The sequence below is a fragment of the Bufo bufo genome, chromosome 4, assembly GCF_905171765.1.
Source record: "Bufo bufo chromosome 4, aBufBuf1.1, whole genome shotgun sequence".
NCBI lineage: Eukaryota > Metazoa > Chordata > Amphibia > Anura > Bufonidae > Bufo > Bufo bufo.
In genome coordinates, this window is record NC_053392.1 from 555,326,551 (window position 1) to 555,345,137 (window position 18,587).

Below are 18,587 nucleotides of genomic sequence, written 5' to 3' on the forward strand. Positions count from 1 at the left end.
TGATGGGCATAGTGAGTTCATAGAACTTTTTATTTTTTGTCACAAGTTAGTGGAATATGAGACTTTGTAAGAAAAAAAAAAAAAATCATCCTTTTCCGCTAACTTGTGACAAAAAATAAAAAATTCTATGAACTCACTATGCCCATCAGCGAATACCTTTGGGTGTCTACTTTCCGAAATGGGGTCATTTGTGGGGTGTTTGTACTGTCTGGGCATTGTAGAACCTCAGGAAACATGACAGGTGCTCAGAAAGTCAGAGCTGCTTCAAAAAGCGGAAATTCACATTTTTGTACCATAGTTTGTAAACGCTATAACTTTTACCCAAACCATTTTTTTTTTACCCAAACATTTTTTTTTTATCAAAGACATGTAGAACAATAAATTTAGAGCAAAATTTATATATGGATCTCGTTTTTTTTTTTGCAAAATTTTACAACAGAAAGTGAAAAATGTCATTTTTTTGCAAGAAAATCGTTAAATTTCGATTAATAACAAAAAAAGTAAAAATGTCAGCAGCAATGAAATACCACCAAATGAAAGCTCTATTAGTGAGAAGAAAAGGAGGTAAAATTAATTTGGGTGGTAAGTTGCATGACCGAGCAATAAACGGTGAAAGTAGTGTAGGTCAGAAGTGTAAAAAGTGGCCTGGTCTTTCAGGGTGTTTAAGCACTGGGGGCTGAGGTGGTTAAAGGGGTTCTCTGAGCGTTTTATCCTCAGGATAGGTCATCAATATCTGATTGTCACCTTCGTTGGTCAGCCGTTTGAAGAGACAGTGGTGCTTCATGAACGCTGCAGCCTCTTCTTAGGCCAGTGATGTGGCGTTCATTGGTCACATGACCTAGGTTCATTCAAGTAAAAAGGGGTGAGCTGCAATACCAAGCACAGTGGCTATACAACAGCTGATTTGGGGGGGGGGGGGGGGTTTGGACTTCCACTTATCACATACTGATGACCTATTCAGATCAATACACTCTGAAAACCACTTTAATGAAAAGTGTGTTGAAAGGTTAGGTACAGTACACGTTAAATGTTAGATTCAGTTTAGTGAGCAAATCTAATGAGAGTCTAAGAACAAATCTAAAGGTGGATTTACATGTTGCAATAATTGGGCAAATTATCTGAAATGTGCGAACGCTCGCTCCTGTGTAAGGCTAAATGCACACAATTCTCAATGTACACGATGCGGATTTTGAACTGCGGTGCGGATTTTAAAATCCGCAGCATGTAAATTTATTTTATTTTTCCTGACAGGATTTTCTTCATTCACGCAAATCCGCACCAATTGATGAGGCTTGACCGCACAGATTTGCCTGCGAACACCTGCGGATTTTAGTGCGGATTCTTCGCACATGAATCCAGAACGTGTGCATGTACCCTAAAGGTGCCGCTTATTCATCGGGTGAAACTGTTGTTCGTGCAGGCACTAAATTATCGTTTCTGGGCAGCAAATCGTGCGGTGTAAACAACGATCTGCTGCCCAGAAACAATGCAGCTCTGTACAGTATTAGAATGTATTGGCTCCGATGAGCCGAAGTTATTACTTCGCGAAGTCTTGCGAGACTTCGAGTAATAACTTTGTGGATGAATTATTACTGTAAAAAAACCTTGATACCGAACTCGGGTTCGGTATTAATTGGTGCTCCCGCTCCGTACAGTATTACAACGAAGTTTTATGCAAATCGACTGTGGATGAAGCAGCCAAAGTCGATTCGCTCATCCCTAATTGTGACCAATGGGTGATGTATACTACTGTGTGCAGTGGAAAACGTAGGAGCCTTTCATCTGAGGTATACATCGGGGAATAACACTAAAAGCCCCTTTAAATGGACCTTCTCACCAGGCAATTATTGGGAACTGTTCGTTACCGTTAATTGCCTACTCATCGGAGGAGGTGAGAGCTTCATTTACATGCAGCAATCATCTCCTCTATACGAGGACCAACAATCGCTCCTGGAATTGTCCCTGTAAAGATTCATTGTTTCTGGGCGGCAAATTGTTGTTTACCCCTGGAGATATGCTGCCCACAAATTATGTTTTAGACCACCGCATCAGCGATACTTCCTCCCAATTAATATTTTCTCATTCATCGGGTGTTCAGCAGCACCTTTACCCAGGGCAACTAATGGGAATGAGCATTCTTAGGAACACCCCTTCCCTATAATTGACCCAGTCGTCAACCCTTTAAAAGCACCTTTACAGGGGCTTTTAAAGGGTTATCTCATGACTAAAGTAAAAATCAGACATCATATAGTACATGACCATCTCTTTCTAACAAAGTTAGAACCAGCCCTGTACCTCACATGGATCCAGAGATCTCCCCATTCACTGCTCTGCTAGATTTATATCAAGCTGGCAGCTCAAGGGGAGTGTCTTTTCTGCCGCAGCTCAGGGGGCGTTTCTCAACTCTGCCTATCACAGCTCAGGGGGCGTGTCCATGCTCTCCCTATCACAGTTCAGGAGGCAATTGAAGGATGAAATTGAGCATGTGTGGCCATCTCAGTGAGCAGGACTAAGGAAAAAAACAGCAGGTGGCGCTATACAGATAGATTTTTATTGAATAACTCATTGGCTATGCTAAATTTTTAATTACATGAAATTACAAAAAAGTGTTCAGATCCAGGTGCTGGTTCCAGATCCATTATTACTGCAGACTGCAGGAACCTGCAGGCAGGAAAAGGGGAACTACAGACTGCTTGAGGAGATCAGAAATGTCACTGTTCATAACTAAGATATTTTACAGGTTTCCATATACTGGTTGTGAGTAGGTACATTTTACCTTCATGGCTGTGGGGAACTGTAGCTCAATTATATATCATGTCACAACTATACAATCCGAGATCTTTAGAGAAAATATTTAGTCATCATAAAATTTATCACCTTCAATAGCAACAACATAGTGACCCCAATACATCATCTATTTAATATAAGTTTTGTTCTGTCACTTTGCATGACGTGATGTCACTGAGAGCTGAACATGAAACATGGTGCATGGTCTCGGATAGGACGGTTTCACGTCACCATTTAGTTTTCCACTCTTCTGATCTGTCAGAAGAACAGAAAAAACTGTAACCTTTATTTTGGGCATCCATTGTGCTCATTTTGCATCCTTTTTGTCAGTTCCATCTGAGATCTGTTATTTTAGACGGGAGAAAAAGTCCTGTGGGGAGGAATTTTTCTCCAGTCAAAAATAACGGATCTCTGAGGGAACTGACAAAAACGGATGCAAAATGAGCACAACTGGATGCTCAACGGTTATGTAAACCCGGCCTTACCTATCTGCCAGCACAAACTGTAAGTGCATTCTCATTTTTGTCCATTAGGTGGTGCTGTCATGCCATGTAATGTGCCTTGGCCACCATCTGGTTTCTCATAGAATTAACTACTATATTGGCATTTCAAAATATATATTCATATAAAGGCAAAATAAAAGTAGACAAAGACCCAAAACACTGTTGTTCTATAAAAAAAAAAAATATATATATATATAAAATTAATGTCACAGACAAATATATTTTACTTCCAAACTGGGGACAAATATAACAAATCTCCCATAGGCTGCCCCTTAAAGGGTAACTGTCATATTTTTTATTTTCTAGTTTATTAGAGCTAGGCATGTATACCTGAGTTAGTCTGTCAATGATTGCCAAAAGATCTGCAATTACCTTATAATAACAGCTTTAATTAATGTCCCCTGTCCCTTTCCACTGCTCCCTTAAAAGACAGTTGCTATGGCTCATCTGTCTCCGGCTAAGATAACAGGAAGTGAGGGAAAGCAGTTTTGGCCTCAGAGAACTGGCAGAGGAGCCATCTTGAGAAGGTCCTCATATTGTAAATGTTTAAACAGCCGTAACGAAGTGAAAAACTCAAGGAAAACAGCGGTATGTGAAGAATCTAAAGATTGCTTTATGCATAATCCTGCTGCAGCAGTAACATATACTAAAATAGATTTTTTAATGAAAACATGAGTTACCCTGTAATACAGATTTAAATAGCCAGGCAAATGGTCAGCCACTAGCCTCAGTGGTCTCGTGCTGTACACCGCTGAGGCCAGTGATTTGCTAAAACAATATGCCACCGGTTGCAGCATGGGTAACGAACCAGCAGCACTGGATCGGAGCGGGCGCAAAAAGGAAATTTTAAGTGGTTTTTATTTTTATTTTATCAGCCTGCCCGCAATTTTCCAAAATAAAAAATAAAACGATCGGTGCTGGGACCACCACTAATCACAAAGATGAGGGGCGGCAGTGCCACATGCAATCAATGGGCTGCATAACTAACTTAACAGATGGTGGTCCCAGCGGTAGGACCCACACCAATCACACGCTGATGGTGTACTCTAATAATATTTCAGCAAAGTCTATGCTGTACACTGTGAGAAATAGGTTTCTTTACTTACATTTTCTATCACGAATGTCCATTCTTTGTCTTCAAACTCTTCAGCATGAGGGTCCTAAAAAGATGAAAAAAAAAAAAGCTAAATTAATATCACAGCCAAGTGTCAGTATATCAGGAGCTGGTGATGGCATACAGGGTCCACATGAACGTTCACCTCTATCTGCTCTGATGTGGAGGGAGATGCGCATGCTCTCTCCTCGCTGCACGAGACGGGCTCCATAGAAGTCTATGGGCTTGTCTCCATTTTGTCCTGTGCAGCAAGGGGAGCGGTGAGTGTGCACGTCTCTCTGCTCGTTCCAGTGATCGGTGGAGGTCTCAGCACTCAGATCCCCACTAATCAAAACCTTTGATATGTCTCTCTGACATATGAAAAGATTTACCCATTAACACCACATATCAATGTCCCTTTCTTGACCATAAGACAGAATTTAGACTCTATTTTCTAAAATGTAATTATTATATGAAATTTATCAACTAAAAACAACTTCTCTATATAATTAACGGTAATTAAAAGGGAACCTGTTACATTGAACGTGGTGTCTGGGAAAAGATTTAGTACAACTTGTAGTTCATGCACTTACCCTTTCCAGACCTGTGCCGTACATGTACGATAAAAGACCAGTCTTTAAGGATGCGCACGCTCGCACCATAATCGCCAGTTTTCTGCAGAGGCCCGGAGCTAATGTCTGTGATCAGCTGATCGCAGTCATTTAACCCCTCAGATGTCATGGTTAAATTTGACCAAGGTATCTGTGAGCGGCAAAACTGGGAGGTGCTCACTTCACGAACCAGGTCACCCTTCCCTGGTTGAGATGGAGGAAGGTTGCCCATACTAGTAAAAGGCTTGAGCGTGTACAAGGCTTCCAGGCCGATTACCAGTATATTCCAGTCCTGGCCAGCAGTTGGTAGCACAGAACTGGAATATACCGAATCCCCAATTCAGTAATGCATAGATATGCATTACAGAATACAAGCTGCAATCTAATGACTGCATGTTATGGTCACCTATGGTGACGTAAAGAAAAGTAAATAAAAAGTAAAAAATAAAAAAAATATAAAAATTGAAATAGCCCTCCTTTCCCTTGAATATTAATAATAAAAAATAAAAAAATGACACATCATGGGCATTGCCACGTCTGAAAACACCAATACTATTAAAATATAAAAATATTTATCCCATATGGCAAACGTAACGGAAAAAATTTATAATGGCAGATTAACAATTTTTCCATCACTTCACCGCCCCCCAGCAGAATATGGTGATGAAAAGAAAAAATTATGTATTAAAACACGAGAAAAACTATATAAATGGCATCGTTATAATTGTACTGACAGACAATGAAGCGCATGGGTCAGTTTTAGCACATAGTGAATGCAGTAAAAATAAAACCCATAAAAATGTGGAGGTATTGCATTTGTTTTGCCCATTCCACCCCATTTGGAATTTTTCCCAGCTTCCCACTACATTGTATGCAGTAGTAAATGGTGCCATTTGAAAGTACAATTTGTCCCGTCCAAAAAAAGCCCTCGTACAGCTATGTGAATTGAAAAATAAAAAAATGTATGGCTCCAGGAAGGCAGGGAGTAAAAAATGAAAATGCAAAAATGGAAACGTGCAGGGTGGTCCTGAAATGGTTACATCTCTGCTCTCTTTAAGGCAGGGATCAGCAACCTTCGGCACTCCAGCTGTTGTGAAACTACAACTCCCAACAAACATACTTACTCGGCTGTTCTTGTAACTCCCACAGAAGTGAAAGGAGGATTCTGGGAGTTGTAGTTTCAGAACACCTGGAGTGCCGGAGGTTGCGGATCCCCGCTTTAAAGAGGACCTGTCACCACTCCTGAGATGCTTGTTTTAATAGCTTCATGCACTCCCCATGTAATAACAATTCTGGAACATCTATTCTTATTGCTCTGTGTTGTGCCGTTCCTTTATTATTTCTACTAGAAGTTATGAATGAATTGCTAGCAGTCTGCAGTAAGGGTACAGAGGGGAGGTAACCAGTTGGGGGGGGGGGGGTGTACCTGCACAGTCTGACTCTATCCAATCAGTGCTGCAATTGTCAGACTGTGCAGGGACACCCCCCCCCCCCAAAACTGGTTACCACCCCCTGTACCCTTACTGCAGACTGCTAGCAATTCATTCATAACTACTAGTTGAAATAATAAAGGAATGGCACAACATAGAGCCATAAGAATAGATGCTCCAGAATTGTTATTACATGGTGAATGCATGAAGCTAATAAAACAGAAATGTCAGGAGTGGTGAAAGGTCCTCTTTAAAAGGGATATAAAGGGGAACCTGTCACTATGAAAATATGAAATAATCTGCAGGTAGCATGTTACAGAGCAGGAGGAGCTGAGCAGATTGATATATAGATTTATGGGGAAAGATTCAGTGTAACTTGTCATTTATACATTTATATTCCTGCTGATTCAGGGCTTTGAAGTCCAGGAGGTGGTCCTATCAGTGATTGACAGCCTTCCCTCTATGACTGTGTATACAGAGAGAGCTGTCAATCACTGATAGGACCGCCTCCTGGACTTCAAAGCCCAGAATCAGCAGGAATATAAATGAATAAATTACAAGTTATACTAAAGCTTTTAACATAAATCTATCAATCTGCTCAGCTCCTTCTGCTCTATAACATGTGGCCTTCAGATCAGACACCATATTAAACGTGACAGGTCCCCTTTCACATCTTATAAGGCTTTATCCACACAGTCAGTGATTGGGAGCCCAAAACAGGAGTGGATCCTCCACCAATATAAGGTACAATGGAAGCATTGCACTTGTTCTGCATTTTTAACCATCACCTGGTTTTGGCCCACAATCAGTGATGAAAATCACTGACCAAACACTGAAGTGTTTCGAAAGTGCGCTTGACCGTGTTCCAAAGTCCCACAGCAGCAAATTGAGAGCAAGACACCAGAGCAAAGCTATCTCTCCACTCACTGCTCTGGGGCGGCTGAAAATAGCCGAGCCAGAGCTTAACTATGGTCGGGACTCCCATGGTTAAGAATGGAGGGTGGCAGCGCATGCGTGGCTACTCTCCCTGCATTTCGAGGGCTCCGCTCTGGAGATAGGAGTGGGTCCAATAGGTGAAACCTGCCCCTATCTAACATTGATGGCATATCCTAGTGATATGTTATCAGTGTCCTAGATGGGAATACCCCATTAATGTGTTAAATTAGCCATCTTTGTAATTGAGATCCGGTGGTAATCTGATCAGAGCTTGTATGTTCTCCTTGGATGAGGGTGAACTACTTAAAGGCCATGTACACCTTTGGGGGCAATTTTTTTATTATTGCATTACACTTATTTTGAGCAAAAATTATTATTTTTTAATTGCTCTTTATTAAAGGGGTTGTCCAAGTTATATTTATTGATGACCTATCCTCAGGATAGGTCATCAATATCAGATCGGTGGGGGTCCGTCACCCGGCACCCCCGCCGATCAGCTGTTAGAAGAGAAGGCGCGCGCCGTGCCAGCGCTGCCTCCCCTTCACTGTTTACCGTCTAGCCGTTGCATCCGCAGCGGTGAGCAGGTGTAATTACACCCAAGCCATCCCATTTATTTCAATGGTACGGATCACCGTATAAGAGCCATCCGTACCATTGAAATAAATGCGACGGCTTGGGTGTAATTACACCTGCTCACCGCTGCGGATGCAACGGCTAGACGGTAAACAGTGAAGGGGAGGCAGCGCTGGCACGGCGCGCGCCTTCTCTTCAAACAGCTGATCGGCGGGGGTGCCGAGTGTCGGACCCCCGCCGATCTGATATTGATGACCTATCCTGAGGATAGGTCATCAATAAATATAACTTGGACAAACCCTTTAACAATATGGAATCCTTTTTTCTGTACAGAGCTGACATGCTTTACTAGCTGCCTGTGGATTTTCTGTCTTTTCTGTCAGACGGACTCCTTATCTCTGCTCTCTGACATCTTACTGATAAGAATGTGGCTTAAATAAGTGTTTATGAGCTCTCAGTAGTTTAGAAGTCTTATTAGATGACAGCACAAAGTGAAAGAAACAAACAGTTAACCCTTTGTGACTGAACAGCTCAATATTTTTAATAAAGTCCAATTGAAAATCTGATTTTTAGCCAAAAATAAGTTAAATGCAATCCTAAAAAAAAAAATACAAAAAATTGACTCCAAAAGGTGTACATAGCCTTTAAGGCCCCTTTACACGGGCAGAGAATTGGGCAGATAAATCACTAACAAGTGTTCATAGGAGCGCTCATTGGCGTTTATCTGACAGTGTAAAGGTGCCACTGATTACCAGATGAACGAGCAAGCGCTTGTTCGTCAGGTAATATCCTTGTAGGTGCTGTCACCCAAGTCATTGTTTGATGGCAGCAGATCGTGCCGTCTTAATAGTCTCTGCAGCTGGCAAACAATCATTGTGTATGGGGACGAGCGATGGTATTAGTGATCACACCTCCCCATACTGTGGAGGAGATCGCTGCAGGTGCTTCACGATAATCGTCTGCTCAATTGCCCTGTGTAAAGGGACCTTTAGAGTCGATACAGAGCAAAAAATGAGGGCAATCGACAATATACAAGTCTATTGAAGCTCATTTAGTGTACGGCCACACAGGGCAGAATTTCGGAAGCGTTTCAACAGCAAAAATCCATGTTTAATCCAGGACTGCATGAGGATTTGTGCTGGAGTTGCCACAGGTTTCACCCTATGCATTGCCAAGAATGAAATGCACAAATTGAAAATCCACAGATTCAGGGTATGTCCACACATGGCTGAAAATACAGCAAAAAGCCTTCTGCAGTTTTAGCCATGGTTCACCTGGAAAAAATAAATAAAAAACTGCATGTATTGCCACGCAAAAGACTGCAACCTTCACTGCAAAGGGTGAAATTTGCAGGAGAGAACCGCAGCATAAACGGACATGCTGCAGATTTAACATCCGCACCACCGCACCGATCAATCAGCGTGTGGATGAGATTCAAAGTCTTGTTCACTTTGCGGGTGTTACAGCGGCAAGTGTAGAGTGATCCCATATGTACGGAGCAACGCAGAATACTTCATCTCTGCATAAACTGCTGAACGCCTAAACTGTTCCTGAATATACGATGGCAAAGAATAGTGTCGCTTCTTGACCAGCAGGGGGTGCTCTACTCACAGACTAGACTCTGGTGACAAGAATGATGAAGAACATTATGTGACTAGAAATTTTACCTTCTCAGGGGAAAATACGCAATAAATGTGACAGACAATACGTCACAAGCAATTTCAGGAAGATTTATCATGTCCTGACAACCTCTTAAATAGAATTAAAAGGGAAAATATCAGGTAAAAGCCGCCCATGTTATTGTAAGGAACGCATAACCCTGAGCTCTCAAGGGGCCGACGTGTTCCAAGTGTACAGCTCAGCTACATCAGCGAATTCCTGGGAGGAAGTGTCTGACAGACTGATACCGCACAGAAGTCCTCTCACCAAGGTGCCTAATATACAGTGAAGGAGTACAGCACCTATGCTGCGGGAGAAGAGCGGGGGCAGCTAGAATGAGGGAACTACGGAACTGGACAGGGGTGCTGCCCCCGTGACACCTCTACCTGGTACGGGCTCCTCTTTAAACTATGGGGGAGATTTATCAAAACTGATGTAAAGAAAAACTGGCTTAGTGGCCCATAACAGCCCACTCTGCTCCTAGAGGCTCAATTGCATAAAATAAACCTTAATTTTTCTCAGCAATGCGGGCACATATGAACATGGGACCAACACAGATGTCTTCAGCTGCCAAGCGCACATGTAACAGGTCAGGCAGTGTCATAGGTACAAAACTGATGACAGATGCCGTTTAATCACTTCTATGTGATAGAAAGATAGAGAGATATATTTATTACAAGTCACTATGTGTTCTGCTCTAGCACAGAATTGACGCCTGAAAGTATTTCTTCCCTTTTTGTCACATCCATACATATTACACTATAAAGTACCCTCCCTTTTCATTTTAAGGTACCAGAGGAAGCAATGGAGCTTACTGTATACGGTTATACACTGAATGCTCCCTCTAGTGGTGACTGCAGGTAGTCAGCACGTGAATCTACAGTACAGACCGAAAGTTTGGACACACCTTCTCATTCAAAGAGTTTTCTTTATTTTCATGACTATGAAAATTGTAGATTCACACTGAAGGCATCAAAACTATGAATTAACACATGTGGAATTATATACATAACAAACAAGTGTGAAACAACTGAAAATATGTCATATTCTAGGTTCTTCAAAGTAGCCACCTTTTGCTTTGATTACTGCTTTGCACACTCTTGACATTCTCTTGATGAGCTTCAAGAGGTAGTCCCCTAAAATGGTTTTCACTTCACAGGTGTGCCCTGTCAGGTTTAATAAGTGGGATTTCTTGCCTTATAAATGGGGTTGGGACCATCAGTTGCGTTGAGGAGAAGTCAGGTGGATACACAGCTGAGAGTCCTACTGAATAGACTGTTAGAATTTGTATTATGGCAAGAAAAAAGCAGCTAAGTAAAGAAAAACGAGTGGCCATCATTACTTTAAGAAATGAAGGTCAGTCAGACAGCCGAAAAATTGGGAAACTTTGAAAGTAAGGGCTATTTGACCATGAAGAAGAGTGATGGGGTGCTGCGCCAGATGACCTGGCCTCCACAGTCACCGGACCTGAACCCAATCGAGATGGTTTGGGGTGAGCTGGACCGCAGAGTGAAGGCAAAAGGGCCAGCAAGGGCTAAGCATCTCTGGGAACTCCTTCAAGACTGTTGGAAGACCATTTCAGGGGACTACCTCTTGAATCTCATCAAGAGAATGCCAAGAGTGTGCAAAGCAGTAATCAAAGCAAAAGGTGGCTACTTTGAAGAACCTAGAAGATGACATATTTTCAGTTGTTTCACACTTGTTTGTTATGTATATAATTCCACATGTGTTAATTCATAGTTTTGATGCCTTCATAGTCATGAAAATAAAGAAAACTCTTTGAATGAGAAGGTGTGTCCAAACATTTGGTCTGTACTGTATGTCTATTCAGGGGATTTGGAGGCATGCATAAAAATGGAGTTTCAACCCTTAGAAAGATATTTTAGAAAATAAACCAGCACAGAAATGCACACCTTAAAAATATATGATGATGATGATGATGATGATGATGATGAAAGGTGGAGATTAAATTTATAAGATGGGAATAACCGTGTACAGTGAGATAGTCAGCATGACTATGTTAAACTGCTGACAGCTCTAGGTAGGAGAAGGGGCAAGCAGTATAAACAAACCTTTTGTGGAGCTTTAAAAATCAGGCGTAGTGTAAATATGAACTTTTATTCTGCCAGGTTCTGCTCATGCAAGTGCCCGGGAGGCGGAGCTTCACAGTGAAGTGCTCTCTGCATTGACATGCTTCACAGCCCCCCATGTTTATTGGCTGTAGTAGTCTCCTGGATGGATTTTTCTGCTGTTACCCACAGTAGAGAGCAGGGGCTGTGAAGCAGCTCACTACAGAGAGAAGCTCCACCTCCTGGGCACTTGCAGGAGAAGAGTCTGGCAGAACAAAAAGTTATATTCACATTATTCATGATAATAACTCATTTTAAAGGCACAAATCCAATGGCAATCCTCATCACCTCAGTAAATTATGTGTTACAATAGCAAGATTATTCACACTTGTACTTACCTTAAAGAGAGTCACAGTGATTTCTACATTTTCAGGGACAGGCCACACCACGACCCCACGGTAAGGGTTCTTTATACCGGGCTGCCAGCTATGTGCCTGCAATGAAACATCGCACCATGTAACTGACATACACAATAGTAATAGATTGTGAAGTGGCAGATGAGGTTTAACACTGACAAATGTAAGGTTATGTATATGGGGATGAATAATGCAAGTCACCCGTACATACTAAATGGTAAAATACTGGGTAACACTGCAAAAAACAGTGTCAGGCAGCTGCTGCCAAGGCCAATAAGATAATGGGTTGCATCAAAAGGGGCATAGATGCCCGTGATGAGAACATAGTCCTACCACTTTACAAATCATTAGTCAGACCACACATGGAGTACTGTGTACAGTTCTGGGCTCCTGTAAACAAGGCAGACATAGCAGAGCTGGAGAGGGTCCAGAGGAGGGCAACAAAAGTAATAACTGGAATGGGGCAACTACAGTACCCTGAAAGATTATCAACATTAGGGTTATTATAGAAACATAGAAACATAGAAACATAGAATGTGTCGGCAGATAAGAACCATTCGGCCCATCTAGTCTGCCCAATATACTGAATACTATGGATAGCCCCCGGCCCTATCTTATATGAAGGATGGCCTTATGCCTATCCCATGCATGCTTAAACCCCTTCACTGTATTTGCAGCTACCACTTCTGCAGGAAGGCTATTCCATGCATCCACTACTCTCTCAGTAAAGTAATACTTCCTTATATTACTGTTAAACCTTTGCCCCTCTAATTTAAAACTGTGTCCTCTTGTGGTAGTTTTTCTTCTTTTAAATATGCTCTCTTCCTTTACCGAGTTGATTCCCTTTATGTATTTAAAAGTTTCTATCATATCCCCTCTGTCTCTTCTTTCTTCCAAGCTATACATATTAAGGTCCTTTAACCTTTCCTGGTAAGTTTTATCCTGCAATCCATGTACTAGTTTAGTAGCTCTTCTCTGAACTCTCTCTAGAGTATCTATATCCTTCTGGAGATATGGCCTCCAGTACTGCGCACAATACTCCAAGTGAGGTCTCACCAGTGTTCTGTACAGCGGCATAAGCACTTCACTCTTTCTACTGCTTATACCTCTCCCTATACATCCAAGCATTCTGCTGGCATTTCGTGCTGCTCTATTACATTGTCTTCCCACCTTTAAGTCTTCTGAAATAATTACTCCTAAATCCCTTTCCTCAGATACTGAGGTCAGGACTGTGTCAAATATTCTATATTCTGCCCTTGGGTTTTTACGCCCCAGGTGCATTATCTTGCACTTATCCACATTAAATTTCAGTTTCCAGAGTTCTGACCATTCTTCTAGTTTTCCTAAATCCTTTTCCATTTGGCGTTTCCCTCCAGGAACATCAACCCTGTTACATATCTTTGTGTCATCAGCAAAAAGACAAACCTTACCAGCGAGGCCTTTTGCAATATCACTTATGAAGATATTAAACAAAATCGGTCCCAGTACAGATCCCTGTGGAACCCCACTGGTAACATTACCTTGTTTTGAATGTTCTCCATTGACTACAACCCTCTGTTGTCTGTCACTCAGCCACTGCCTAATCCACTCAACAATATGGGAGTCCATGCTCAATGACTGCAGTTTATTGATAAGTCTTCTATGTGGGACAGTGTCAAAAGCCTTACTAAAATCTAGATATGCGATGTCTACTGCACCTCCACCGTCTATTATTTTATTCACCCAGTCAAAAAAATCTATAAGATTTGTTTGACATGATCTCCCTGAAGTAAACCCATGTTGTTTTTCATCTTGCAATCCATGGGATTTTAGATGTTCCACAATCCTATCCTTTAATAGGGTTTCCATTAATTTGCCTACTATTGATGTCAGACTCACTGGTCTATAGTTGCTCGATTCCTCCCTACTACCTTTCTTGTGAATGGGCACGACATTTGCCAATTTCCAATCTTCCGGGACGACTCCTGTTACTAATGATTGGTTAAATAAATCTGTTAACGGTTTTGCCAGTTCACCACTAAGCTCTTTTAATAATTTTGGGTGTATCTCATCAGGCCCCTGTGACTTATCTGTCTTCACCTTAGACAGCAAACTTAGAACATCTTCCTCTGTAAAGATACATGCATCAAACGATTTAATAGTCATTCTTTCTAGTGGAGGTCCTTCTCCTTTTTCTTTTGTAAAAACTGAACAGAAGTATTCATTAAGGCAGTCGGCTAGCCCTTTATTCTCTTCTACATACCTTCCGTCCTTTGTTTTTAATTTAGTTATTCCTTGTTTTAATTTCCTTTTTTCATTTATATATCTGAAGAATGTCTTATCCCCTTTTTTCATAGACTGAGCTAGTTTTTCTTCTGCCTGCGCTTTAGAAGTTCTTATAACTTGCTTGGCCTCTCTCTGCCTAATCTTGTAGATTTCCTTATCTTCATTGCTCTGGGTTTTTTTATAATTACAAAATGCTAGCTTTTTATTTTTAATGATTTGGGCCACTTCTGCTGAGTACCACATTGGTCTCCTCCTTTTTTTGCTTTTACTGACAAGTCTAATGCAATTTTCTGTTGCCTTCAATAATGCACCTTTTAAGTAGTCCCATTTCTCCTGGACTCCATGTAATCCGTTCCAGTCTGATAAGGACTCATTTATGACTAATTTCATTTTTGAAAAGTCTGTTTTTCTAAAATCTAAAACTTTTGTTTTTGTGTGGTGGGACTCTTTCACAGTTCTTATATTAAACCACACTGACTGGTGATCACTAGATCCCAAGGTTTCGCCTACAATGACATCATATACCGAATCCCCGTTTGTGAATACCAAATCCAAAATGGCCTCCCTCCGGGTTGGCTCCTCAACCACTTGTTGTAGAGATAACCCCAGTAGGGAATTTAGAATATCTGTACTCCTGGTAGAACTTGCTATTTTGGTTTTCCAGTTTATATCTGGAAGATTGAAATCTCCCATAATGATAACTTCTCCTTTCATTGTCATTTTAGCTATTTCTTCAACTAGTAGATCATCTAGTTCTTTAACTTGACCAGGTGGTCTATATATCACACCTACACGAGTTACTGCATGGTTAGCAAACTGCAGCGTAACCCAAACTGACTCTATGTTGGCCTCACCAACTTGTATTAGGTTAGATTTAATGCTATCTTTCACATACAGGGCCACTCCTCCTCCTTTCTTGCCTTCTCTGTCTCTTCTGTATAAAGAGTACCCTGGTATGGTTATGTCCCAGTCATTTCTTTCATTAAACCATGTCTCCGTAACAGCCACTAAATCTACATTCTCAGATGCCATTATTGACCCAAGTTCATTGATTTTTTTACCTAAACTGCGAGCATTTGTAGACAGGACTCTGAGCTTATCATTTCTTAACCTCAGTGCTTCTGGCCTGTTCTGGCATTGTTTCGGGGGGCAATTGGACTCTTTTATTTTCACTCTTTTGCCCCCCCTTCCTAGTTTAAATACTCTTTCGCAAATTCTTGGAGTTGTTCACTAAGTACATTTGTTCCTTTGAGAGAAAGATGCAAACCATCTTTTTTGTACAGTTCCTTTCTATTCCAAGTAGAGCTATCATGAGAAACAAAGCCAAATCCTTGCTCTTGACACCATTTACCAAGCCATATGTAGAAAAAAGACGACTGAGAGGAGATCTAATTACTATGTATAAATATATCAGGGGTCAGTACAGAGATCTCTCCCATCATCTATTTATCCCCAGGACTGTGACGAGGGGACATCCTCTGCGTCTGGAGGAAAGAAGGTTTGTACACAAACATAGAAGAGGATTCTTTACGGTAAGAGCAGTGAGACTATGGAACTCTCTGCCTGAGGAGGTGGTGATGGTGAGTACAATAAAGGAATTCAAGAGGGGCCTGGATGTATTTCTGGAGGGTAATAATATTACAGATTAGGTTGGGTTCACATCACGTTTTTCTCATTCGTTTAACGTATACCGTACATAAAAAAAGTAAGAAAACTATACTTTTTTTTTTTTACCGGATTATGCAGGATACAAGAACACGGTGTGCTGCGTTTTTGTAATTTTTTTTTGTTACATATACATCAAATAGAGGCAACTAATGAGATGTGAACCCACCCTTATAGTCACTAGAGATGGGTTGTTGAGTTAGGGTGGATTCACACTAGCGTTAGGGATTTCGTTATGGCTTTCCGTTATAACAGGGTTATAACCGAACATAACGGAATCCATAAGACGGAAGGGCGGATCCGTTTGGCTGCCCATAGACTTGCATTATGACGGAATGCAAAACGGACGCCTTTAAAAGGCATTCCGTTTGCTCTCCGTCCTAATAGAAGTCTATGGGAATCAAAACGGATCCGTCTGGTTCCCGTTATGCAAGACGGAAAACAAAGTCCTGTCGACCCAGATGGATCCGTTATGTTTTCCCATAGACTTCTATTAGGACAGAGAGCAAACTAAATGCCTTTTAACCCCTTAAGGACACAGCCTTTTTACACCTTAGGACCAGGCCATTTTTTGAAAATCTGACCAGAGTCCCTTTAAGTGCTGATAACTTTAAAACGCTTTGACTTATCCAGGCCGTTCTGAGATTGTTTTTTCGTCACATATTGTACTTCATGACACTGGTAAAATGGAGTCCAAAAAATAATTTTTTTTGCACCAAAAAATACCTAATTTAACAAAAAGTTGGAAAAATTTGCAAATTTCAAAGTTTCAGTTTCTCTACTTCTGTAATACATAGTAATACCCCCAAAAATTGTGATGACTTTACATTCCCCATATGTCTACTTCATGTTTGAATTGTTTTGGGAATGATATTTTATTTTTTGGGGATGTTATAAGGCTTAGCAGTTTAGAAGCAAATCTTGAAATTTTTCAGAAATTTACAAAAACTCAATTTTTAGGGACCAGTTCAGGTCTCAAGTCACTTTGCGAGGCTTACATTATAGAAACCACCCAAAAATGACCCCATCTAAGAAACTACACCCCTCAAGGTATTCAAAACTGATTTTGCATACGTTGTTAACCCTTTAGGTGTTGCACAAGAGTTATTGGCAAATGGGGAGGAAATTTGAGAATTTCATTTTAACCCATTTTTTCCACTAACAAACCAAGGGTTAACAGCCAAACAAGACTGTATCTTTATTGCCCTGACTCTGCCGTTTACAGAAACACCCAATATGTGGCCGAAAACTACTGTACGGCCACACAGCGGGGCGTAGAGTGAAAGGTGCGCCGTTTGGTTTTTGGAAGGCTGATTTTTATGGACTGGTTTATTTACACCATGTCCCATTTGAAGCCCCCTGATGCACCCCTAGAGGAGAAACTCCCTAAAAGTGACCCCATCTAAGAAACTACACCCCTCAAGGTATTCAAAACTGATTTTACATACGTCGTTAACCCTTTAGGTGTTGCACAAGAGTTATTGGCAAATGGCGATGAAATTTGAGAATTTCATTTTTTTGCCTAATTTTCCATTTTAACCCATTTTTTCCACTAACAAAGCAAGGGTTAACAGCCAAACAAGACTGTATCTTTATTGCCCTGACTCTGCTGTTTACAGAAACACACCATATGTGGCCGTAAACTACTGTACGGGCACACAGCGGGGCGTAGAGTGAAAGGTGCGCAGTTTGGTTTTTGGAGGGCTGATTTTGCTGGACTGTTTTTTTGACACCATGTCCCATTTGAAGCCCCCCTGATGCACCCCTAGATTATAAACTCCATAAAAGTGACCCCATCTAAGAAACTACACCCCTCAAGGTATTCAAAACTGATTTTACAAACTTTGTTAACCCTTTAGGTGTTGCACAAGATTTAATGGAAAATAGAGATACAATTTCAAAATTTCACTTTTTTGGCAGATTTTCCATTTTAATATTTTTTTTCCAGTTACAAAGCAAGGGTTAACAGCCAAACAAAACTCATTATTTATGGCCCTAATTCTGTAGTTTACAGAAACACCCCATATGTGGCCGTAAGCTACTGTACGGGCACACGGCAGGGCGCAGAAGGAAAGGAATGCCATACGGTTTTTGGAAGGCAGATTTTGCTGGACTGGTTTTTTGACACCATGTCCCATTTGAAGCCCCCCTGATGCACCCCTAGAGTAGAAACTCCAAAAAAGTGACCCCATTTTAGAAACTACGGGATAGGTTGGCAGTTTTGTTGGTACTAGTTTAGGGTACATATGATTTTTGGTTGCTCTATATTACACTTTTTGTGCGGCAAGGTAACAAGAAATAGCTTTTTTGGCACCGTTTTTTTTTTTTGTTATTTACAATATTCATCTGACAGGTTAGATCATGTGGTAATTATATAGAGCAGGTTGTCACGGACGAGGCGATACCTAATATGTATACAATTTTTTTTATTTATGTAAGTTTTACACAATGATTTCATTTTTAAAACAAAAAAAATGTTTTAGTGTCTCCATAGTCTAAGAGCCCTATTTTTTTTAGTTTTTGGGCGATTATCTTAAGTAGGGTCTCATTTTTTGCGGGATGAGATGACGGTTTGATTGG

General features: G+C 41.0%; 1 protein-coding gene across 1 annotated transcript in view; it reads right to left on the reverse strand.

The window, feature by feature from the left end:
- The window catches only part of EHBP1 (EH domain binding protein 1), a 411,889-nt gene that overhangs the window by 308,471 nt on the left and 84,831 nt on the right, over positions 1 to 18,587 (reverse strand). Inside the window, 2 exon segments of the mRNA XM_040430136.1 lie at positions 4,397 to 4,450; positions 12,060 to 12,155. Of these exon segments, the coding sequence (XP_040286070.1) occupies positions 4,397 to 4,450; positions 12,060 to 12,155 (150 nt within the window).